Genomic DNA, 23,976 nt, shown 5'->3' on the forward strand with positions numbered 1-23,976 from the left:
GATTGGAGGTTTCACGTGAAGATGGACATTCTTAAAAAATAGAGCAATCTTACAAATTCTTATAAAAATCAGAAATATCCAACGAACAACTCTAATCATTGGATCTGTTATCTTCTCTAATAAATTATCCACCTTTACCAAAGTAACCCCCTAATCTTCGTGTAAATTATTCACCTATGTTATTATAAAAATAATGCAAATAACAAACTAAATTTGCATATAAAATTATCCAATTATGTCATTACTAAAAGTTAAAGTAACCTCTAGATCTGAATCTAAATTATATAATTATAATAAAATATTATAATGCACTAATATAAAATTCTAAATTACTATTTCTATCATTATTAATATATTCTTTGTGTTATCGTTTATATAAAAATACTACCCACGGTATGTGTCGTACGATGGAAGAGATAAAAATGAAAGAGGCCGTGAGATAAATAATTATAATTGTTAGCTATAAATCTTATTTTTATATTAATTTTAGTTAGTCCGCGTGGAAGCACACGTTGACAGGCCAGTCTAATCTAACGTGGTCATGGGTCCATTTTTTCCGCTGGTGTTTCCTGTGTTTTGGTGCCTTGTGACCGTCCCGGTCAACTTTATTCCATCCCACTGTAGGTGTTCACACGCCGTCCCTCTAATTGCATACTTTCTGCCGTGACATAACCCTCGCGTCACATCTTCTCAGGACTGACGTACGGCATCGCAGAAGAGTGCGTGCGTATGATCTTCATCTTTTTTTTTTTTCTCGGCCGGCCGCCATACGGTGGCGGCAGGCCTCCAATCCAATCAAATCAAATTAAATATATAATTCAAGTCAGAGCGTGACGCCACTGAGTTTGGTGCTGCCGGACGGCTTAAATTCCCATTCTTAATTTGAAAACAACATATCCTCGCAACACCGACCAACGGCAGGAATAATCATCAAATAAACCTGACCGACCGATCGATCATCCGAATTAATTTTCTGCAAAGTCCACACCGCACCTAGCCTACTGGAATTGTGGAATGAATAATACACGGCAGCAGATGAGAGATGTCGTCATGGCACAGGCCAGATGGCAATGAATATGGTCACCAGTTCACATGCTAATAATAAATATTGAGACGTACTCGCTCACTCTGTTCCAAAATAAATATTATTCTAGCATTCAAATTTTATCTTACAATGAGTGTTGCTTTAGCTTGTAATGAGATCCATCTAATTAAAGCAATACCAAGTGTCAAGAAAATATTATATAGGAAAATATGTATAGTAGATGTTACTTTTCTAGTTCCAATGCATATGCATTTATTGAGAATCAAGAAAATCAAATAAATAACACGATTTTCAATCATAAGTGTTAGAAGTAATTAGGGGTAATAAGATCATTTCTTAGGATAAGTAACGCATCAGAAATTTTCTAAAACAATATTTATTTTAGAACGGGGAGAGTATATTAAAATGGACATTGCTAATTTACAGCAGGCCGTAATATTAGCAAATAAGTTATCTTGTTATGCTCGAAGAAATTGCAAACTCTGTTTTCTATGGGGTGTGATCCTAATTGTTTTTCCTCATGAAATGAAACTAGATACTATTGCAGTGCTGTACATGCTTGAGAAGAGCAGAATAAAAAAATTACATGCATGCATGGGGAGAAAAAGAAGGTTAAATGTCATAGTTTTGAAACCGAGCATCCAATTCAAAATCTAGTTCCGCCATTGCGCTTGTTTTAACAAGAGCTTCAAAACAAGATCTCCCATCAATATATTTTAGTGATATTTTTCTAATATGAGAAAATACTTTTCGATGTATTGTAATTTGCTTACTACTTTTGTGTTGTGGCAGGTGGACGTAAATTATTGTGTTGTGGTAGGTGAATGTCCTATGCATGTTTATTGATTGGTTATTTTGGCAAACTAATTGAGCATTTTAACTTGTTTGGTTTGGCACTTTTATATTCTACATAAGCAAATTATATCTCTTCAAAAAATATCATCGAACATATACAAGTAGGATCTTATTTTGAAGGTGTTGTTGAAATAAACATAACTGTGCAATCGGAATTTGATTGTGATGCCCGGTTCAAGACTGCAACTTTTTTAAAATTTTGAAGCTGGTTGCATGCATTTGATGCGAGTGATAAAGATCCAAACACATGTCTTGTAATGGAAAAACTATATAGTGGTGCCTGTGACTCCACGTGAAAGACGAGGCATGCAGTACTGAGAGGATAGGGTACCTGATGTGCAGCAAACTGATAAATAATTAGGGTCGTTTCAAGTTGCTAATTTACAGTCGGCCAATTTAGAATCTTTACCTATTAAAATATCATCCTTTTGAAGGGAGTATTCCACGCTTCCCTTTAGAAGGATGGTATTTTAATTTACGGATTGGATATTGGGACGTTTGTTTATTTTTGTGAAGTATTTTTTTTTTGTGTGTAGCCCTAATCTACTGCATGTAATAAGTACGGTGTGACTCATCCTCTCATAGGGTGGTTGAAGGTGGAATTCTCTTCCATTATCAAAAAAAAAAAGTTAAGTATTTCCTCTGTTTTACAATACAGAATGTATTATTTTGTCTCAAGTCAATTTTTTTTTAAGTTGGACTAAGTTTTTATTGAAGATACTTTAATTTGTACAAAATCAAATTAATTCAATTAAACCCATCAGCCACCATATGATAGTCGTGATGCATGACAGATTTGCACCGTTTTCGGACGGTGTAACCGATTGTCAGCAGCCATGTCTATTCCTTGTGCTGACTACTCGATCCGATGCGAAAAGTGAAGCAGGTGAGAAGCATCGCATCGCACCTGCGTAAAGAACATTTTTACCGGTACTGGTCTAGCTAGCCAGACAGGTCAAGCAAGAAACATGTTTAGCGTCCATGAACCAAACCACCCTGCGCAGATCAAAGACGCTTCTTGGAATGAACGGGAGGGGTGGAATCCACCTACGCTACGCGCGCAGGGAAGGACCGTTTCGTTTCTGAATCTGGAGAAGAACGAAACAGTCGCTGGCTGCTCTGCTGCCGGCCGCAAATTAAGGTGTGGATACGAGCGAGACAGTGTTTTCACTTTTTAGGCCGACCGTTGTCCGGTCCTGCAAGCATCGATCACCGGGTCGCCCTGACTTTTCGGAACCGCACGCGTAGTTAGTTTGTGGTGTGCGTTGAACAAATCTTAGACGTCCTATCATTGAATATTATCGAATAAAATAAAATATTCTAAAATAAGATAAAAATATTTTGAAATACTGTTATCTCCAACCTTTTATTTTATTCTAAAATATTATTATCTACAGCCATGGTACGGCGGTCGGTACGCGTGTGCTGTGACATCGGCAGATTCTGGGGAAGAAATCGCTCTGATTTCGGCGCACCGCGCACTCGACCTACTACTAGTACATATACAAACAAAATTAATCCGAAGCCCCACCACCCATAGCCGGCCCGTTATCCCCACTACCAGCCAGCCCAGGACCTGCAGCGCGCGCACAAAGCCTGCGCAGCCCAGCGGCCTAACCGCGCGCTCCAAGTCCAATGGGCCTAAGCGGTGGGAACATGGGCTTGTTGGTTGCCCCTACCCGATTCGCCCACCGATCCATCTCGTTCTGTTTTACTTCTTCGCGACGTCCTCGCACAGTGCCTAAATTCATTCCCCAAGCGAATCTCACTGCCCATGGGTGGCCGAAGCGAAGGCCTTTCGAGTCATGGCAAAATAAAAATGCAAAGCTTACATACAGAAGCTAAACATACATCAGTACGTTTTAGATTGAAGCAAACTCTTATTGATCATGCTCAACAGCCAAGTCCACAAGACACAAGCACAGGGAAATGTACAATGCGAACACAAGGAAGAACGACGACAAGCAGTACAACAAAGACGCCATGCTTCCATGCATGGCCTTCCGGTGGAAGCACTAGCCAGACTAGTGGGTGGAGAGAAAGAAACATCGGGCGACGAAGGAAGGGAGGGAGGGAGGGCGCGGACATGGCTGGTGCAGCAGCGGCGCTGCTCTTAATAAAAAGAGAAAAAGTGAAAAATATGATCTAGCTAGATGCCTTCGTCCCATGCGGCCCAGTTTGTTGCGCTTCCGACGCGTGGCATGGAGTTGATCTTGGTGAAGGTGTCGACCTTGAATGTGGCGCCGCACATGACGCCCTCGCTGTCCACCCGTGGCAACGCCTTGAGCCTGTTCATGGGGTGCTCGAAGCTCTTGAGCCCGCCCTCGCTGTGGAACATGCACCCCACGGGGAAGGGCGCGTACGACTTGCCGCACCCGCGCTTGACGATCTCCCGGTCCTCGCAGATCACCACGGAGCCGTCCGCCGCGATGCCCCAGTACAGCGGCACGCCGCCGTCGGCGCTCTGCATCAACATATATATTTGGTCATCATCGCCGATCAGCAACGTCACGGCAAACAGGTAGGAATTGAGCAGCAGGTCGTTCATATGTACTGTGCGTACGTACCAGGGCTGCGAATACGGCGCCGGACTTGTTGTCGAAGACGACGAAGGCGAATGATCCGGCGAGGTCCTTGACGACCTGGTCGGCGGGGTAGGGCCCGCGGTCGCGCAGGGTGCGGTACGCCTCGATGACGAGCAGCGCCTCGTTGGTGGACTTGTTGCAGAGGCCGTACTGGCGGATGAGTCCGCTGAGGTTGTCGAGCCTGCCGAGGAAGACGCAGTAGATGTCGTCGAGGCCGCAGAACATCCGCTGGTGCCCGCCGGACGCGGCCGGGCAGGCGCGCGCGCCGACGCAGGCGAGCGCGGCGCCGCCCCCGAAGGAGGTGGAGAAGGCGTCGGCGGGGTGCGCGGCGTGGAAGTCCCGCAGGATCTCGTCGGGGCTCCTGGGCTTGGCGGCGCCGCTCCGGGGGCTGTTGAGCTCCTGCGGCGCGTGCGCCACCTGCTTCTGGAAGATGGCCAGCATCCTCGTAATCGGTCGGAGGCGTGTCCTGCGGCGGCGGCCGCTGTGGGAAGAAGAAGAATCGTGGCGGATCGGAATGGGGAATTGGAATGGAATGGAGCTCCGGATAGAGATGCGCAGGGCCCTTTTATAGAGTGGTCAGAGTGGAAAAGGATCCGAAGCGTGACGGCTTTGTTTAACTCGGGACTTGGGAGGGAGAGCTGCAGCTGCTGATGCCAAGGGATGGGACGGGCCCGAGAGGATAAGATCATCACGTAATCCCGGCAGCTGCTGCTGCGCCTCATGGGATGGGGATGTGACAGCACCGGTGCTTGCTACCTGTCTGCTTCCAATTGGGAAATCCGGTGGGCTGGACAGCTGAGCGGCGCGTAACCGTGGTTTGCTATCTTCGGATGCTGCTGGGTTTTTAAAAAGGAGGATGTGGTCGTGTTCACTGGCACGTGTACAGGTTAACGCGAATCCCCCGAAAACTGAGCTGGCAAATCTTTAAAATTAATAATATCAACTCTCACATACGTCTCGCTGTCAATATAAATTTCATCTACTACTGAAAGCACGGTACCGCTAAATCTTCGAATCCAGAGACTACACACCCAACGGACCCTTTCGCTGGTTTACGACGTCCTGTACCAAACCTCCCACGAAAATGCATCGGTTGAGACGATTTGACACGGACTTTTGTCCCAGTCGCTGGAGAAAAAACAGCATGGTCCATCAGATCGAGCGTCTTGCCTCGTGGGAGAAATGAGTGGATAATGGATGATCGTGCGTGGCAATTAGGCACAGGCAAGTGTAATCACCCATGGCTCATCAGGGAAAACAGCTGCTGCCAGTGCCCGTGGGCAGCAGCAGCCGTCAGTTTGTTCGGGCCCCGATCCCCATCATGTCGCTGCACGACGCAGCTCGCCACAGGCCACAGCGAGCACGACGTGCCGCGCGGCAGTGCGGTCTCGTACACCCACGCCCCTCGCCGGCTGGCGCGTGTCATGGCACCACACGACACGGCCTGCTGCTGAGACTGACCAGGCGGGCCCCAGCTCGCGTGCGGTAAAAAAATGTGCGGGCTCGCGGTTGCATCCGCTGTGCCTGCGCGCGTCCGGGCCCGGTCCCGCACCGCACGGTGCGGGAGGATGGCCCACCCCCTCCGCGGCGGGGGGGCGGATGGGGATAAGGCTGGCACGGCATGGGCACGGGGGCACACGTCACCCGCGCGTCGGACCGGGGCGATAAGGGCCGACCGTTTTTTTCTCTCTTTCTTGGCAGCGTCCCGGACCGGGTGGTTGGGCCGGACCTGCCGCCGAGGAGGAGGAGGAGCTCACGTGTCCACCTCGGCCTCGTGTCACCTTTCTCTTTATCCGGTTACACGTCATCCATCCATCCTTCCTCGCGTGGTGATCACTCCCACCCACCAGTACCGACTACTGACCAGCTTTGCTTAGATGTTAACTACCGAGCACCACTCGGCATGTCAGCGTCGCTAATTTTGACAAGATTAGTGACTAGACCACGTTTAAACCAAGCTGCTAATTAAGCATTTGTTTAAGCCGAGAAGATCTAGCTGCACGAAACCCTGACCGATCCCGTGTTTATAAAGGACCAGTGCTGCATGCCGTGAAACAAGCCAGGTCAGGATTTCTGCAGGGACTCCTGGCTTCCGACACGGTGTTGACATGCATAGAGTTTTTCTTCTTTTTTGTGGGGAAGGGGGGGGGGGTGTCGCCGTCTGCTTGCCTAATTTTTTCTTCGTCGTAATCTTATCTTTGTTCTAGATAAGATAAGCACGCGACTGAATTTCTTTCTTTTTAGCGGCGCGATTGAATTTATTTTTTTTTTGTTCGAGAACGACAGGAAAACGTCCACGAGTTTAAATTGGGCTGCAATAATCAGTCCGGTGAAATGAACTGCAAGCTGCGAGTCGGCCGAGTGGAACTCGAGCTCAAGATGGATAGCCCACGGGCCGAGTATACGATGGCACATTACAAGCGATAAGCTCTGGCTCGCGCGAATTGTGTGCGCTTCTGTTGGGCCGCCTGGAGGTTGATTCCATATTATAAGCCCAGGCAGTATATGATGCACGTAACGGCCCAACCAAACGGATGGAACGGGCCTCCATACGCTCTGGCCCGTGAGAATGTATGATACCATCTTACTCATTGCCAAGAAGCAGGCCGGCATGTACGATTACTACTGACTTTGTAGGTTGTAGGACTACTTGGCTCGTGTTCTAGCAGTAGTGTTTTAGCTTTTTTTAAAAAAAAGTATTAGTGTTTAGGATGTGAAGACGCACCTCGCGCTGCCGGAGCCAACCATACTTGCACGAGGCGAAGGGAACACGTTCAGGTCCAGGGCCTAGCGAGATGAATGCATCGGAACTGGGGAACCTCTGCTCGTCTGTCGTCTCGGATGGGACAAACCTCGTTGCTCGGCACCAACCCCAATTCAGGCCAAACCGTACAAAATACCACCAAAACCTGCAACAACTGGCAGACGATCTACACTCTCGGATCAACAGCAGATTGCCATCCATGCACACTCTGGATTGCGAATTGCTACAAACCCCCCGCCTGATTCATCTGGTTCGCCGCTAGATGGGAGGCGGCTGCTGCAGGTGGTGCCTGAGCACCCGCAGAACGTCGAGCAGGCCGACGACGCCCACCAGCTCGCGCTCCTCCCCCTCCTGTTCCTCCACCACCCACACGTGCGTCGAGCGGTGCGCCGTCGCCTGCACCATCACCGCCACCAGCGAGCTCCCCCTGCGGCACACGATCGCCGCCTCCGCCGCCCGCCTCCCCGCGGCGCGCGCCCCCGAGAACGAACCGCGCTTGCCTCGCCTCGAGCACGGCGACGCTACGCAGCTCCTCCTCTCGTCGTCGTCGTCGTCGGACGAAGAGGACGACGAGGAGGACGCGGAGGACGACGACGACGAGGAGGGGTCCACGCCGTAGAGCAGGTCGAGCATGCCGAGGAGGCTGCGCCGGCGGAGGCGGGAGCGGACGGCGTGGAGCGCGGCCTCGGGCGGGGCGCCGCCCCAGCCGATGAAGCCCAGGAGGTCCCCGGCCGGGAGCGCCGCGATGGCCGCCGCCGCGGACGCTCCGCAGGAGCAGAGAGCGGACGGCGAGATCTCGCCGACGAGGCGGCGGCGGGGGAACAGGGACGGGACGACGGCCACGGCGGTGTGCGACGCCATCGCAGCGCGAAGGAGCGGCAGGGCGGAGAGCGCGGTATCCCCGGCGGCGACGGTGAGGGTGGCCGGGCGGACGACGCCGAGGTCGGAGACGGAGCGGGAGGCGGTCGGGGAGAAGAGCCCGATGGAGCTGAGGAAGAAGCGCGCCACGTCCTCCACCGTGAGCCAGCACAGGCACCGCTCGCCGCGCCGCCAGCGCTCCCGGAGCGGCACCACGAGGCAGTGCGCGCCGCCCAGGAACGAGTCCACCGCCTCCAGCACACTGCCCAGATCACAACACGTTGACCAGAGCGACGGAATCAATGCAAGATCCGGATGAGCACGAATATTCATTCAACCGGACGCGAGCGTCGCGGCGTACGTGGCGGTCCAGGGAGAGGTACACGTGCAACCTCGCGTCGGGCTCGATGCGGCGGACGGGCGGCGGTGGCGGCGCGGCGGCCGCGAGCAGGTCGGAGAGCGTGGCCTGGAGCGCGGCGGCCGGGGACGCCAGGTTGGCGGCGGCGCAGAGGAAGAGCAGCACGTCGGCCATGCGCACCCTGCCGGCCACGTCCGACGCCTCGTCGCCGTCCCAGACCGCGACGGCCGCGCCGGCGCCCGCGCCCTCGAGCTCGGCGGCGGCGTCCGCGACGGTGGAGGTCGGCGGCAGCCACCGCAGCGCCGGCTTGCCGATGCAGAGGTCCGAGACGTCGTGCGTCTGCAGCAGCCTCACTGCCATGCAGATCGGCCGCTGCTCGGGTACTGTACACCAAAGCAGCAGGGGGCGGCGGCGGCGAGATGCCAAGATGTGTATGAGCCGGGCAGAAGCGGTGGATGGACGGAAAAGGGAAAAATGTCTGCGCTTGGTCACCTGTGCAGCTGGTGAGAGAATATGCAGGGTGGGCTTAAATATAGAGAGGAGGGTGTTGGCGTGTGTGGTCGCCGTGGCAGCGGCAGCGGCAGTGCCCGCGCCCGGTGCGACGACAGCGATCGAGGAGGGAGACGTGGCGAGGCTGCAAAAATGAAGAAAAGGTTTGTGCCCGACTGTTTTGTCCATCTCCTTTCCCTGCTTGTTTCCGGCTGAACTGAACAGGCCTGACGTTTGCCTTGTGGTATGTATGTACCCTGCATTTGCTGTTCAGCAACCCCTCCTGCTTTGTAGCGCATCTTGTTCAGTCAGAAGCATGCCAAGTTGTTGCCTTGGGAAACATAACATACATACTGTAGACGTGGCAACAGAGAGCAGCAGCGACGTGGTATGGGTCCACGAGTCGTGGTTGATCTGCTACTACAATCGATGAAGCCACCTGATCTGCTCAAATTTCCTCGACCTGCGATGACGTGGATCGCTCAAGTTACGTATCAGTACGACTGCTAGCTTCATATTGATCTGTGGGTGCCAGGTGCTCAGGTACGAGATACACGTAGAAATACGAGATGCACGGCCAGACGTTAACCTTTGGCTATTCAATTCATACGGTAGCTCCCACATCCTCACGGGTGGCGCCCGCAATCCAGTGGTGGTCGGTGTGGCAGGAACACGACGGCCACCGCGGCAGGTGTGCGACATGCGGAGGCCGCCACGCGCGAGGTAAGGGAACGGCGGTGCTAGCTAGCTCTCGGTCGTCTCGGCTCCTGCGACGGGCACACGGTGGCAACGCATGCGTGTAGTGATCTGCATTGCAGGGGTGACGTGCATCCGCGGTGGCGGTGTGAGATGCATGGGCACAGATGAGGTGATCTGTCTCAGCCAACTGGAGATGCATCCCACTGTTATGTTACCGTGTGGATCAGATTCAGTAGCATTGGCACCTGGTCTCTGTCACCGTCAGCAGCTCTTCAACCAAGCACGATGTTATGATAATGATACTATGCTAGTACGTACTACTTCACAGCAACAAGTAGCAATTGCTGAAAAAGGAACAGCATGCTTTATATTAATTCAGTTGCACTTTATCACACGCTTAGATGGGAAAAAAATTTGGTGCGGACTGGCCGCAAAGCGGTGCCGTGCAAACCGTCCTCGATTGCGGACGCGTGGCAATCCCACGCCCTGCTGTTACACGCAAGTATACGCACGCAAGACGCTTTACGCTCGGCTCGGCTCGGCTCGCAATGCGGAGACTCGAACAGGATTACGGCTCGGTGCTTCGCCTGCTCGCGGTGAAGGACCCGAACTCCGGGGGAGGCCGCCGTCGGCAACGGAGATCCTCGCTGCGGATTCATCAGCTGATCACAAGCCTGTCAGTGTGGTGCCCCTACGGCCCTTCCCCCATCCTGATCCCCTTACCTGGTCTTCAAGCCAATCAAGTGTTTTCTGAGATGACGAAGAAGAGTTCTTGCCTGGCATGACAATGTGGAACGGCCTCAGTGACAGAAGTTTTACTTAGACAAGAAGCAGCAATATCAAGAGTTGGATGAAGCTTCAAATTGTATGGAGCATTTCACTTCAAAGATAAATTGCCGAGAAGAAATATACGAGTAGTCCAAATGCATCAGCTCACACTAAACGGAACTGTCAAGTAAATAAACAAGATGCATGATAATCCAATTCCATCAGCTGATAATCAAAATAGTTCAGTCATAAGAGTACAGTCATATATTTTCATATAAAAGCCAAAGAGTATAATCATATATTTTCATTATCTAGCACTCCATCAAAATATGATTGTCTAATGGCTGACGCAATATTTTTATCAACTCCAAATAAGAGACTTGTGTATCCTCCTTCTATACAATGAGCATCCATAATAGAAGAATTCATGTGCATATTAAAGTCCGGCATTGTGGCACTAGCATAACAGCCTTGGATTGATAGAATTGTCTTAGTTGAAGGTTGGCCATACATATCGTTTGGCATGAACTCAAACACCCGGGCGGGCCTCATTCCAGCTTCCCTTATCTGACCAATTAGCTTTTCTATCCGCCTCTGAGATAGGTCGTTGGGACCTTAGATTTTTATTCTTATTTGGACTAGCAAGGTAATGATTTTGCTCCAGTACAACACTTTTCACTGTCCAAATCCCCTCTTTACTGACAACAAGCTGAATGCGAGCACCGCATCCTGTACGTGTCGTGCCCTTTAACGACTCAGGTTTACCATGTCCTTCGCCACTACAAACTATATATTTCTGATATATAGTGCCATCTGGTCGGCGCTTTGTGGTGCTCTTTCTAATACTAAACCCAATTATCCCAGCATACTTATTGTACATCTCATAGGCGTTGTCCTCATATTCGAAAGCCATTCCAACTTTAGGAGCGATTGAACTTTGCCTAGTTTTATCAACCACCTGTTTTATATCATAATCTCGCTTCATGTATTATCTACTGTTTGAACAAAAAAGACGATCAAATGAACTACGTGACCTTACCTGAGTTGCCTGATCATCTTCATGAGTTGCCTGATCCCCTTAAGTTGCCTGATCTCCTTCATAAGTTGCCTGATCCCCTTCATGTGTGCTGAACTCAACATCCTCACTCCCGGCGGTGACATCACGATCTACATCCGGGGTGGCGTCCTCACAGAGAGATGAATCAACCTCCATGACGGCTGCTGCTAGGGCTAAGAAGATTTTATGATGATTAAGTGCAGGATCGTACGTATTGCCAAGAAAATGTAGACTGTGGACCTTACCACGACGACGAAGGTGATCGAAGGGGTTGCCAGAACTGGAATCGCACGATCGGCGGCGTGGGATCGAAGAATTTCGAGACTGGTATACGACGGCGGCGAGACTGGTATACGTACGATGGCAGCGGCAGTTTCGTTTCTGTACAAGAGCTATACGGAGCGGTAAAGCATAGCCGAGCCGAGCTTGCGTGCGTCTAGGGAGGCTTGCGTCTAACGACCGGGCCGTGGGATTTGCCACTCGTCCACAATCAAAGATGGTTCGCAGGCACCACTTTGCGGCCCGTCCGCACCAAATTTTTTTCCGCTTAGATGATGGCAGATCATGCACGGACATGGGACTGCCTAAACACTATTCGTTCCTCGCTCAAAGGGGAAAAAGAGGCGAAGGAACGAAAACGAAAGCATTATCTAGCTAATGTGGCAAACATGATGATGACCTCGCCTGGATGGTTCCAGGAACAGCAAAGAATACGACAGCCAGTAGTTTAAGTTTCCTCTTGTATTACTAGATGATGATGGCAGCAGGTACACAAAACACCCCTTCATAAACATAAAAATAAAAATAGTTACTCTGGATCTTGGTGGATGTTCTCTCACAGCCCTCAAGAGGTGCATGCCTAATTGCCACTATAACCATGTAGTAACAATACGCACCAGGTTGACAGTGGGATGAGACCCTGAAAAGGACCGTCACACTCACTATAATCAGCTAGCTAGAGGCGACCCCAATGGAGAGAGAGCGGCTAGTTCGTTCCATTTCGTCCTTTTTGCCTACTAAAGAGAACACGTGTAATCCTTTCAGAGAGGCACTTGTTTCTGTTGCGATGGCATGCCAATTCGTGCATCTCTCCCATCTCCAATCTGCTTTGAAGAAATGGATCGGAGGTGCAGCCTGCAGGTGGCAAGAAATTCGCCATGTCTCTGTATGGTAAAAGTCTCCCAGTTGTGCCCATGTCCAGATGAGCATTGCAAGCACGCATCTTTCGATGGTTGATGACCAACTTAACAGTGCACGGTAGGCAAGCAGCGGTCTTGTCAGTGTGTTGTAGTGTACTCAACCGAACCTGCAGGTGCAAACTACCATAAGCAAAGCATACAGGATAATTGGGCACGAATAATGGGCAAGAGCTGCTCCTTGTCCGTTATTGTTTTTGTCGAGCCCAGTTGGGCTCCTACTAAGTATAGCAGTAATGGCACTGGTACACAAGAAAGGTTCAGTAGTCTTTAGACTAACCAACTGTTTTTATTTTCAGCAAAGAAAAAGACTAGTCACCCCGAGAGGCACGAGCAGGGCCTTGCACACGGAGACGGTGGCTTGTTTTTTTCTTAGGGGAAATGAGACGGTGGTTTGTAAGTGGGCGGCACCGCACCGCACCGCACCGCCCCGCCCGCCACCACCGCAGGAGGAGCCGAGCTTTCGGTGTGTGTGTGGGGTGATGGAGCCTTGTCGCGGTCCAGCGGCTGGTTTCGTTGGGGTTCCTCCGCGCCTGCTCGCTCCAACTTCCATGGTGGCCGGCTGAAGCCTGACAGCGGCGGGCGGTGTGGAGGAGCGAGCGAAGGCCACGGCGAGGAGGAGGAGGAGGCGGAGGCGGAGATGGTGGTGTGCTCCATGCGCAAGTCGTTCAAGGACTCGCTCAAGGTGCTCGAGGCCGACATCCAGCACGCCAACACCCTGTGAGTACCACCATCACGCCCACACCCCTCGATTTCGCCCCCTTTCCCGGGGCTCTTTCCATCACGGCCGGCCGATTTCACGCTTCCGGTTGCTGCTTCGCGGTTCGGTCTCGTTTCCCTCTCGCGCCGCGCTTCAAAATGGCTCCGATTTCTGGGTGAAATTGGGGTGAACAAAAATTTGTTCGGTGGATGCTGCAGTGGCTGGCGGTTGATTGATTTTTTTTTTAAGGAGCAAGCTCATGCTGCGCGCGTGCCATTGTGCGAGTGATGCCGGTGGTTGCCGACGGACGCTCCGTGTGTGATGGGACTGACCGACTGCTGACGCGTGCCATTGTGTTGCCTGAATTCGACAGGGCAGCGGATTTCTCGAGGGACTACGATGGGGCCTGCCTCCAGATGCGGATGTCCTACAGCCCCGCCGCGCAGTTCTTCCTCTTCCTCGTGCAGTGGACCGACTGCAGCCTCGCCGGCGCGCTTGGGCTGCTCAGGATCCTAATCTACAAGGTTTGTTTCTGTGGTGTGGTGTCAGGATTTGATGCCATGACATGGTGGTTTAATTTTCGCTGTGTCCTCAAGGAATCCAGGCTGCTTTGCTGTGCAGGTTTATGTGGATGGGAGTACCACTTTGTCCACACATGAGAGGAAAGCAAGCATCAGAGAATTTTATGGCAAGTGTTCTGTTACAAAAAGATTATCGGTGAAGCATCTGTTTTTACTTGGCCTTCGAATATTGACACACATTGCTTGCAGCTGTTATATTTCCCTCCCTCATGCAACTGCCCAAGGGGATCAGCGACGTCGACGACCGGAGGCAGAAGGCGGTCTGTATAGAGAGATACAGAAGGACAGACGAGGACGAGAGCAAGAGGCCGGTTTCTGAGATTGATGTCGAGAGGGAGGAGGAATGTGGCATTTGCATGGAGATGAATAGCAAGGTGGTGCTGCCCAGCTGCAGCCATGCTATGTGCATGAAGTGCTACCGCCAATGGTGAGACCCCGGAACTGAACCCTGTCATTCAATCTGTTTTTGCTGTTATGTTGAAAGATGGTGGCTTGTGCATCTCTTCAAGATGACGTATTGCTAACATATTCGGTTGACAAAAGTGCTGCATTTTTGCTTTCTTAACTGTCAGCATTGGACCTTTGTGCTCAAATGTCGATTTCCTGTAAAAAAATGCTAGCACAACCTTGCTTGTACCTTGTACCTGATGATTGCATCAGTGCACATTAACTTGCGACTGTCCCTGCGTTTGGCCTGATCATTCAGATACTTGTCTGGCATTTCATATAGTTATCTTTGTGTGATGTTGTGCTGTTAATTCGATCCATTTATTTCTGCTAGATCTGGCATGACATAGGAGAGTGGTCCCTAATCTCCTCATGAGAGAAGCAGGACATGCATAGCATTTGGTTATCTCAATGGTAGCCATCTAATTTCCTTAAAAAAAAAAAGAGATGGTAGCCATCTAAAAGCTCTGCTGTCAAGCATAAGCACCTTAATCGAGCAGCAGTACTCCTGCCTTTCTGTTGAGGAAAAACGGCCAAGTACCTTGCATGAAATTAACAGAACGAAGAAATTACTGTCTACTCCTTTGGATTGCATGTTCCTAACTGTACTTTTAGAGCAGAGACCCAGTAAGGCCCTAAACAGCCAATTATTGAGCAGCCTCATTGCTTGAGCTTTAAGACACCTTTCTCTGCTGTATGATATGAAGTGTGATTGTGTGAATACATGCATTCACTGAACTATCTGCTGGAAAGATATAGTAGCTGTATTGATTGGATCATGTGCTATTTATCCTGGTTTGCAGGCGCTCAAGATCCCAGTCCTGCCCCTTCTGTCGGGACAGCCTCAAGCGAGTAAATTCCGGTGACCTGTGGATGTTCACTGACTGCCGAGACGTAGTTGACATGGCAACGGTGACCAGAGAGAACATCAGGCGCCTGTTTATGTATATCGACAAGCTGCCTCTGGTCACGCCGGAAAACATCTTCTACGCCTATGATTCTCATGTAAAATAGCTCGAGCTGCACATGATGACTTGCTCACCATTGATTTCTGAGAGTGATGACGCATGGCTTATTGATTCATGCAGAGGATGTTCCTCGTCCTAGGATGTGGCTAATCTTGGAGCTGCCTGTGGACTTTTACAGGAGACTTTGAGAGCTCTGACTGGGTGTAGAGTCTGTTCAGTTTTTTGTAAATGTGTTGTACATATTTATGATGCAATGAAAATCTTTAGGGAAAAAGCGTTGTGTTCCAAAGTATGGAAGCTCTAGTTGAGATACACTTGGTGCATGTACTGGGTTCGATTTTAAGCTTGAAATGCTCTGTAGTTTCAACTGGACATATTCGTGTTTCAACCCTTTTGCAATGCTATGATACTGAATCTTTTGGTTAGAATGGTTAATTTCGGTGATAGAATTCCTGTACCGGTCTGGCTTAAAATAAGTTTCACTGCAAGGGCTACAAGCAAGGACTCAACGGTGTCGGTTGAGACGTCATGGACGCCGAGGCTGGCTACATGGAGCATCTCCATGAAGGAATACTCCGTACACGACACTACCGTGTGCTCCCGGAATATTTATGGACCAAGCATCGCGGCAGGCGATAGCAACCGGTGGCTATAAATTAGGCGCACCGTACATGATGTACCATAACAACCAAACAACTGGACGCTGAATCTCTTCCATTTTGAATTTTCAGGGAAAAAACTCTTTCATTTTTCCCCTAAAAAAATGTCGGTATATGCAGGCCGTATTATGTGCAAAATAGGTATGCCTCGTATGTCATCTTTTGGCATTGACAGGTGATGCAAACTAGAATACAAACAACAGACAATCAGATAGAAATAAATGGATGAACCAGCTGATGGAAAATGAAAAACAAATAAAATATTTCTGTGTTTGGTCAGTGAAGGCACCAGTCATGCCCTACTGTTGGGGTTATATGGGTCGGTCACATGCTACTGAAATATCTGTGCATGTTGAAAGGCATTCAAAAGTAGCCATTCAAAACTATGCTACCGCTGCTGCTGCAACTCCATCATGAGGATCATCTCTCCAGAAGAAAAAAGGTATAATCTTATCATCCTTCCGAAACCCTTGGATCAAAATTCTGTCCGAAGGGTCTGTCATATGAGATCAGTAAAATCTTAGTTGTTGACCTGAAATGAAAAGGTCTCAAGGCTTTACTGATGGTGAACAATAGAATGTCGTAAGCTGCAAGAGAAAGCACTTGTATGGAAACACCCCACCTTGTCTAAAATCCGCAGTTTCCATGAATCACTCCTACGGGATGTGTTAGGTTCAGCATAGTCTGGACCATGTTGGGACTGGTTTCTCAGTAGAGGCAGCCTTGCAGGCACAGTGGTGTCATCATCGCTGTCATAGTCAGTCTCTCGGTCAGGCCCAAGGGTCCTGAGTACCATCCCAAGAATGATTGATAACACCTGAAAGTTAACTGAATGTGTTAACAGAGGATCACTCATGCTCAAAAGCTTGGTTTCTCTTCAGAAGGTACAATTGCAGATGCAGTTACTCTAATAAAAAGAGGCAGAAGTCAAACAAAGTTTTCTTTCCCCCAAAACAAGACACCCCCTGATGTCAGGGGCGGAGCTAGGATCAGAAATGATCCTGGTGCACTCTCCATTACATAGAACAAAATTGATATAATTTGCATGGTAAAAATTGAGTCAACTACTAGAAATTTATTTTTCACCATGGTGCATGTGCACCAGGGAAAGCCAATGTGGCTTCGCCCCTGCCTGATGTCACTTAAAAATCAATTACTAACAATGTTAGACAAATGAATGTAAGATCACTGTACCAGTCACGTTTGGTTGCTTCTCAAGCATTTGTAACAGAGCACGTGCCCGAGGTCAGATTTGTTTCTAAGCATTCTACAAAGGCAGATTGTTAAAACCTACTACACAGTGCCACCATACTTAACTAAGCATACTAGTGTCTTCTATCTCCGTTCACAAGAACTTCCACAGCATGTATTGCTCATATGCCAGGTAGAACTATACAATGATGAAGATTGCATTATTATGCAGTCAGGGTGTAGAAGAACCTCACCTGAGCAGCCAACACTGAGAGGCCTACCCATTCGCATATCTCAAAATTTGATCTCACAAAATCCTTGAATTCATCAAACTTGCCTGATGGGTCAGGGGGGAAATCCTGAAGGTTTGAAAATTATCAAATAGCACATATAAGAAGAATAACATAAAGTATCATCCATAGTCGACAGCTGAGGAGCTCTTTACCTCTTCCCAGTTGGTATTCAGAAATACATCCACAGTAATTGCACCTTCCAGTATAATAAGCACAAATACAATGATCATGTACTACATGTAATGTTAATGAAAAAGAGACGTAATATCATTGTCAGGTCACACTGCACTTAACGTTACAGAACTCAAACAATATAACTGCAATTTGGAGGCTTCTGTGAACTAGTGGTCTGTATTCTCAATTCAGTTATACCATATATCTTTGTGGCATCTCATATGTAAAGATCATATAATCCAGAAGAAAATATAGCTTTTGCACCTAATTGAAAACCTTGGATAAATCTGCAGCAGCTGCTAAAAACTAATTCACTGTAGGTAGTCAGCAAGCAAAACGCAAGGGATGGAAGCTGGTATATCAGACAACATGTAATTCCAGGTATCTAGCAATTCACTATAGGTAGCCAGCAAGTAAAACACGAGTAATAGAAGCTGGTATATCAAACAGTATAGGAGTAGAGCAATTCAAAGGATACACAAGAGAGGCAGTGACCATTTGCAGTTTCCGCAGCAATATGCCCAGAGCAAGTCACCAGGCACAGAAAGATCCCCAGGCCAAGAAATGTGTAGATGAACCTGCATGACCCGTAATTTTTTCTTAGTAAATCAACCCCCAAAGAATATAGATGCAAGGCGCAGTTTTTCGACATGGTGGCAAAATACTTCTCAACAAGTACATCTAACTACTTATTCTTAGATTGTCAAACGCACGCTTTCCTGACATCATAGGTTCGTAACAGCAGCAAAAGCATGGGCGCTTGGCCCATTTGATTGTTACTACAGTGTTAAGATGAGGAAAGCGATTTTTAAATCGCGGCTGCTATCTTGGTTAGTTGTTTAACATCAGCATCATCATTCTTTCCATATTCTTCATCAGTGCTCTTGCCCCCACCAATCAACTAACCGTGGATCTCCTTTCGAGTTAGGCCGTCCCTTGCACCACATCATGCGTCCCAATCTGACGCCACATTGCAGCCGCCACCTAAATCTCTAGAGTACAAGTCCAAAACAGCGACACGGAAGCCGATCACCGTGTCCACCGAATAGCACTAGCGTCCACTAGACGGATACTATTTCTTTTTCTTATGCGTCACTAACTGTAACCAAATCTGCAGCAATAGTGGTATGCTGAGCTGAGGCCCTGCCCATCACCCATCCAAAAAGAGTAGCCTTTAACTGCCATAGAAGAAAAAAAAAGTGCTTTCGGTGGTGGCCGAGTAGGTTCGTTTTGTACGCCATTCCTTATAATCTCTTATTTCTGCACGGCATCCTCAATTGGTTGGTACGACTATGGGGAAAAAAATGCTCCAATAAAACAGTACAGTAATACAATTTGTTGCGAATTTAGCTTGAAACCAAACGCATTTCTCCAAGCGACGGGCGGATTGGGAGAAGAAACCAAGAACAGCGAAGGGGGCGAGAAAGCTGCAAATCTAGGAACTCAGCTCCTAGCAGCGCGCGCGCAGAAGCAAGAACGGAGAGCGAGATCTGCTGAAGCGGGAGGAGGAGGATTGGAGGGAGAAGCGGTTGCTGACCAGGGAACGGGGAAGCGTTGGTCGAGGTCGTTGACCTCCCTGTACCACGCGCGGAGCATCCAGAGCGCGTAGAGGATGACGGCCATGCCGGCGAGCCCCACGACGGAGTTCACCGCCTTGAGCGCCGTCTGCACGCAGCTCCGAACCATCCGCCCCGCCATGCCGCCGCCGTGACTAACCCGAGCAAGAGAAAAGACCAGCTCCGGCCGCTCTTCTTCCTCCTAGTCCTTCCCTCCCTGGGGCCTCGGCGAGGTCGGCGGCTTGGTATGGTTTTGCTTTTTGTTGAGCGACGAACGAAGCGGTGGTCGCAGCAGCAACTCGTGTGGGAGAAGCGGAGACCGGGGTGTGGGGTTGGTGCTTCTTTAGCGGCCGGGGTTTGACGTGGTGGCGTGGCGTGGGGTTCTGGGGAAACTAAACGGAGAGCGGTGGACGGGCGGCGCCGCGGGGGAGGAAAAGGAAAGCGGCCGCGGCCGCGGGGGAAGTGGTGTGCACCGACGGGGACGGGTGTAAATGTTTGTACACTTGGGTAGTCGCCGGCAGACGGACGGGGGCTTCGCCGTCACGTCCCGCGCCGCGCGTATGGGTTGGCGGCTTCGTTGACCTTCCTCTACTTGATTTTTCGTGGATGCGAAATTTGATTCGTGGTACAGCACGACATTAACGTGCCAAATGACTTGCTATGATTGACACCACTTGACACGAGTCCATCCAAGTAATCGAGTTTAGCACCGACCATGCGAGGTCTTCGTTTTCACGGCAGCTTGAGTGTATAGCTGTGTTCTTCTTGGAACATCCTGAATTTGTTCCAGATTATAGATGGACCAAAATATACTCAATCTTAACCGGCCAATGATATTTAGAAATTTAGAACAAACAAAAAAGTTAAACAAATCCAAAATATGAAATAAGAAAAATAAGCAAAGCAAAGAAAAAGTACTAATAAAGCTAGCACACCTGAACACGTTTGATAGGCTAAGGGCGTGTTTGTGAGAGCTTCACTTCACATTTTGTAGCTCAGCTCCTCAAACCTATAGCCAAACATGTCTAACTTCATTGACTCAGCTCCGTAAAAAATCATGAATCTAGCCTCAACTTCATGTTTTTTGGGAAGCAGCCCAAAGGGTGCTTCCAAAATACTAGCTTTGAACGTCGTCACGAAGTTGGGGTGTAATTACCCACCACTGCCATCGGTTACACAGAAAACGTTTCGTTTCTTTCTCCTTTCTCCTCCCAGACCCGCTACTCCCTCCCTCCCCACCTCTGTTCGAGCAAGCAGCCATGGAGGATGCCCTCCCTCCCCACGCCGCCGCCGCCGCCCTTTCCTCACCGTCGGAGCTCGCCGGCGAGCAGCCAAGCCCCAAAACGGATAGATCCGGTCGTCCTCTTCCATCCCCTCCCAATTTCGACCCCGATCTACCATCCCCAAGGCTCGAGCCATGGCCGGCTGCTGTTCCGGTCGCTGGGCGACCTTGCCCGCCGCCGGCACCGAGGGTCGGCCTCTCCCACGGTAGGGGAGGCGCGCGGGGGCCCTCCCGTGGCGCGCGCGCGGCCTCCCGTGGCGCGCGGCCAGGGGGCGCGGGCAGGACAGGGGGCGCGGGCGGGGGCGCCGGGACAGGGGGCGCGGGCGGGCCAGGGGCGCGGGCGGGGGCGCAGGGCCAGGGGGCGCGGGCGGGCTTCCTGCGGCAGGCCGTGGCCACGCGCCTGCCTCTGGGGCAGTGGCTGCCTCAGGGCTTGGCTGCGCGCCTAGCGCCGGCGAGCCAGCCAGCCATGGCGTGGCTGGCCGCGCCCCTGCCCCGGGGTGGCTCGCAGCACAGGGAGTTGGCTCGCAGCCACAGTCGCAGGCGCCAAGCGGCAGCGGTGTTAAGCGTCGAGCAACTGCGGTAATTCCTCTCAATTCATGATATAAATTGAGTGTTTCATTGTTGCTGTATATATGTGCATTAGATAATTAGTATTTAGACATAGCAACAGCGGATATTTCTCTCAATTCAAAGATATGTTGTGTAATTGCACTCTAGGGTGATCAAATGGAATGGACCGATGAGTACAATGCCATTGTTTCTGAATTAATGGCTGAGCAAGTGAGAAAAGGAAATAGACCAAACACACATTTGAACACTTTAGGCTACACAGAGGTCATGGGTAGGTTCTATCAAATGACCGGAATTGAGTTATCAAAGATACAAGTCAAGAATAAGTGGGATAAATTGAAAAATGATTGGTCAATTTGGCAAAAGTTGGTTCGGAAGCAAACCGGAACGGGTTGGGACAGCACAAGAGGAGTAATAAGCATGGACAATGAATGGTGGAAAAAAATGAAAAAGGTAAGTGTTTATTTGCTCTTAAATTTTGAATTCTTTCTAATGCTCTTTAGTCTTGAAATGAAATAATTATTCTTATACTTCTTATTTGTTTAGGAAATTCCGGGATGTGGAAAGTTCAAGAAGAAAGCATTGCAAAATCAAGATTTCCTTCGAGAGATGTTCGGTGATATCTCTAATGATGAAACCGATCATTGGAATCCTATGAGTGATAACCCTATTATTCCTAATGATCCTATTGTTCCTAATAGCCAACAAGAGTTTGAAAACATTGATGAGGATGGAGAGCAACAAGGAGGAGAGGAGGAGGGTTGGGAGGATATGGTTCATGATTGGGGATATATGGAGGATAATGACACCGAGGCTCAGGAGGTTTCTCCTGTAGTTGGTAATCAAAAGAGAAGACCACGTGTTGTTCTTGAAATACCTAAGAAACAAAAAACAAGTACAGCTCTTGTTATTCAAGAACAGATTACAAAAATTGCTGACTCGGCTTCTTCTTTTACATCAAGAAAGCAAGCTGAGGTTGGCATTAAGGAGGTGATGGATCTTGTCTTGGATTGTGGGGCAGACTATGGTAGCAATGAGCATGACATTGCTACCCAATTGTTTGTGAAGAGGGATCAAAGAGAAATGTTCTTGACTCTTCCTACTAGAGAAATTAGATTCAACTGGCTTACAAGGAGGTACAATGATAAATATGGAAATTGAAGACTTAGGTTGTGTAACATACTCTTTCGGCTTTCGGATTCTTTTTTGCTTCAGTTTTATGTATCATGTGTGAACTATTGGGGGTTGTATGAATAATAATGTTAGAGTTGCCATGTTTTTATGTACTCTTTGGAATTCTATTTTGCTAATACTATGTGAATTTGTCAATTTGTGTATACTTGCAGATTTCTGATAGTGAGAGTGATGATTCAGAGGATGAAATTGATGAGTTTTGGGATATAATTTTGAGTGGTGCTAGAGTGGCAGAAAAATATGTCGAGCTTTACCTAGATAAAAATCCGAAAAGGATAGCTGATCAAAGTGGGATGGGATGGTTACAGTATGTTTTGAGGACTCCAGGTGAATGCCATTCTCAATTGCGCATGAGCACAGAAATTTTTATGGACCTTCATGATATATTGGTGTCAAGGTATGGCCTACAACCATCTTTGCACATGAACACCTATGAGGCTCTTGCAATTTTCCTATTTACATGTTCTGGGAATGAGTACTAACTTATTATTATCTATGTTTTTATTCAAATTTAATTTATTTTGTAATATTTATGAACATATTACATATCTCCAATGGTTTATACTAAAAAGAAAACAATCTCATGCATTATTCAAGGGTAGAAGAGACCTTTCCATACAAACTCTTATTTTCATGAAGCTAGAGTTGATCTCCAAGCCAAACACTTCCAAAAAATTCTCAACTTTGAAGCTAAGCTGCTCTACTCTGAAGTTCATGAAGCTGAGCTGAGTTCTGTGAAGCTGAGCTCTCCCAAACAGGCCCTAAATTCACACCTTATCAAAGATTACTAATTGTACATGGCTAGCTAAATGGGTCATGAACCACTCTAATTAATAATTAAAACAACAAAAATCAGGAATAAGAGGGCTGGACGGAAATAGGTCTCCCCCTCCCTCTTAGTAGGGCATTCAACGTGTGGCCTACTAATGTTGATGTGAAAAATCACTTCGCTAGCAAAAAAAAAGGATTTTAGGGATTTTCGCGATCAATAATAGACAATGTCTCTTCTTTTAAACAATGTCATTCACCATCTTTTTTGACGGAAAGCTGAGTTTGGGAGATTTTCTTGGCTAATGATTGAGAGGGTGTTTGGATCCAGAACTGATTTTTGTTCAGATCATATCGGATATTTGGATACTAATTAGGGAACTAAACATGAGCTAAGTGTAAACCAATTGCATAAATGGGAACTAATTCACGAGATGTATATTAAACCTAATTAATCCATCATTAGCACATATTTACTGTAGCACAACATTATCAAATTATGAACTAATTAGGCTTAATGGATTCGTCTCGCGAATTAGCCTCCATTTATGCAGTGGGTTTTGTAATTAGCCTATATTTAATACTTCTAGTTGGTGTCAAATATTCGATATGACGGGATTAAAGTTTAGTCCTGAGAACAAAACTAGCTATGAGGTTGCCTCTTTTTGTAAAGTAATGCCCCACGATGGTCATGATCCCTGGCTTTGTTTGAAACAATAATACTGTGTAAATTGCAATTCAAAGATGATAATATTTTGGATAGAGGAAGTATGTGAGAGGAGACCACTAGGGAGACGATAACGACTACAACTATTGCACAAGATATTAGACCTTTTTCTATGGAATCAATATAATTACGAAACCTATAAATATTAAACCAATTGTGCAGAACAGTAGGCTCTTCCTACACAACTTCTGC

The 23,976-nt window shown here is 48.5% G+C and overlaps 5 protein-coding genes across 6 annotated transcripts; 2 read left to right on the forward strand and 3 right to left on the reverse strand.

Annotated features, from left to right (window-relative positions):
• Positions 1-3,756: 3,756 nt before the first annotated feature.
• LOC112901375 (stem-specific protein TSJT1) lies at positions 3,757-5,043 on the reverse strand. Its single transcript, XM_025970269.1, has 2 exons — positions 4,468-5,043; positions 3,757-4,364 (listed from the first exon to the last, which is right to left on the reverse strand). The coding sequence occupies exons 1-2, from the start codon at positions 4,924-4,926 to the stop codon at positions 4,050-4,052; spliced, it is 774 nt and encodes a 257-aa protein (XP_025826054.1). The 5' UTR covers positions 4,927-5,043; the 3' UTR covers positions 3,757-4,049.
• A 2,141-nt stretch (positions 5,044-7,184) lies between these two features.
• Positions 7,185-8,466, reverse strand: LOC112901359 (CBS domain-containing protein CBSX5-like). The gene has a single exon (XM_025970255.1). It carries the CDS (start codon positions 8,438-8,440, stop codon positions 7,508-7,510), a length of 933 nt encoding a protein of 310 aa, XP_025826040.1. The 5' UTR covers positions 8,441-8,466; the 3' UTR covers positions 7,185-7,507.
• Positions 8,467-13,033: 4,567 nt separating this feature from the next.
• Positions 13,034-15,644, forward strand: LOC112900162 (E3 ubiquitin-protein ligase AIRP2-like). Its single transcript, XM_025968932.1, has 6 exons — positions 13,034-13,394; positions 13,748-13,898; positions 13,996-14,062; positions 14,145-14,382; positions 15,206-15,407; positions 15,491-15,644. Exons 1-6 carry the CDS (start codon positions 13,315-13,317, stop codon positions 15,518-15,520), a joined length of 768 nt encoding a protein of 255 aa, XP_025824717.1. The 5' UTR covers positions 13,034-13,314; the 3' UTR covers positions 15,521-15,644.
• Positions 15,645-16,220: 576 nt separating this feature from the next.
• Positions 16,221-19,707, reverse strand: LOC112901292 (tetraspanin-19-like). 2 transcript variants are annotated; one of them, XM_025970172.1, is made up of 6 exons: positions 19,225-19,707; positions 18,166-18,265; positions 17,666-17,746; positions 17,475-17,579; positions 16,652-16,846; positions 16,221-16,525 (listed from the first exon to the last, which is right to left on the reverse strand). In XM_025970172.1, exons 1-6 carry the CDS (start codon positions 19,383-19,385, stop codon positions 16,505-16,507), a joined length of 663 nt encoding a protein of 220 aa, XP_025825957.1. In that variant the 5' UTR covers positions 19,386-19,707; the 3' UTR covers positions 16,221-16,504. The 2 variants fall into 2 exon arrangements, with proteins under 2 accessions (XP_025825957.1, XP_025825958.1); XM_025970173.1 differs by having other exon boundaries at positions 16,221-16,561; positions 19,225-19,695.
• Positions 19,708-21,251: 1,544 nt separating this feature from the next.
• Positions 21,252-22,256, forward strand: LOC112900916 (L10-interacting MYB domain-containing protein-like). The gene is made up of 2 exons (XM_025969689.1): positions 21,252-21,548; positions 21,642-22,256. Exons 1-2 carry the CDS (start codon positions 21,252-21,254, stop codon positions 22,254-22,256), a joined length of 912 nt encoding a protein of 303 aa, XP_025825474.1.
• Positions 22,257-23,976: the final 1,720 nt, after the last annotated feature.

Source organism: Panicum hallii, chromosome 7, assembly GCF_002211085.1.
Source record: "Panicum hallii strain FIL2 chromosome 7, PHallii_v3.1, whole genome shotgun sequence".
NCBI lineage: Eukaryota > Viridiplantae > Streptophyta > Magnoliopsida > Poales > Poaceae > Panicum > Panicum hallii.

Coding starts and splice junctions, on each gene's coding strand:
- LOC112901375 (XM_025970269.1), bottom strand. CDS start 4,926: ATGCTGGCCATCTTCCAGAAGCAGGTGGCGCACGCGCCGCAGGAGCTC. Junction 4,365..4,467: donor GCGCCGTATTCGCAGCCCTG/GTACGTACGCAC, acceptor ATGTTGATGCAG/AGCGCCGACGGCGGCGTGCC.
- LOC112901292 (XM_025970172.1), bottom strand. CDS start 19,385: ATGGCGGGGCGGATGGTTCGGAGCTGCGTGCAGACGGCGCTCAAGGCG. Junction 17,747..18,165: donor ATGGTCACTGCCTCTCTTGT/GTATCCTTTGAA, acceptor CATTACATGTAG/TACATGATCATTGTATTTGT. Junction 16,847..17,474: donor TCTCAGTGTTGGCTGCTCAG/GTGAGGTTCTTC, acceptor GTTAACTTTCAG/GTGTTATCAATCATTCTTGG.
- LOC112900162 (XM_025968932.1), top strand. CDS start 13,315: ATGGTGGTGTGCTCCATGCGCAAGTCGTTCAAGGACTCGCTCAAGGTG. Junction 14,063..14,144: donor AAGCATCAGAGAATTTTATG/GCAAGTGTTCTG, acceptor CATTGCTTGCAG/CTGTTATATTTCCCTCCCTC. Junction 15,408..15,490: donor TCTACGCCTATGATTCTCAT/GTAAAATAGCTC, acceptor TGATTCATGCAG/AGGATGTTCCTCGTCCTAGG.
- LOC112900916 (XM_025969689.1), top strand. CDS start 21,252: ATGGAATGGACCGATGAGTACAATGCCATTGTTTCTGAATTAATGGCT. Junction 21,549..21,641: donor GGTGGAAAAAAATGAAAAAG/GTAAGTGTTTAT, acceptor TTATTTGTTTAG/GAAATTCCGGGATGTGGAAA.
- LOC112901359 (XM_025970255.1), bottom strand. CDS start 8,440: ATGAATATTCGTGCTCATCCGGATCTTGCATTGATTCCGTCGCTCTGG.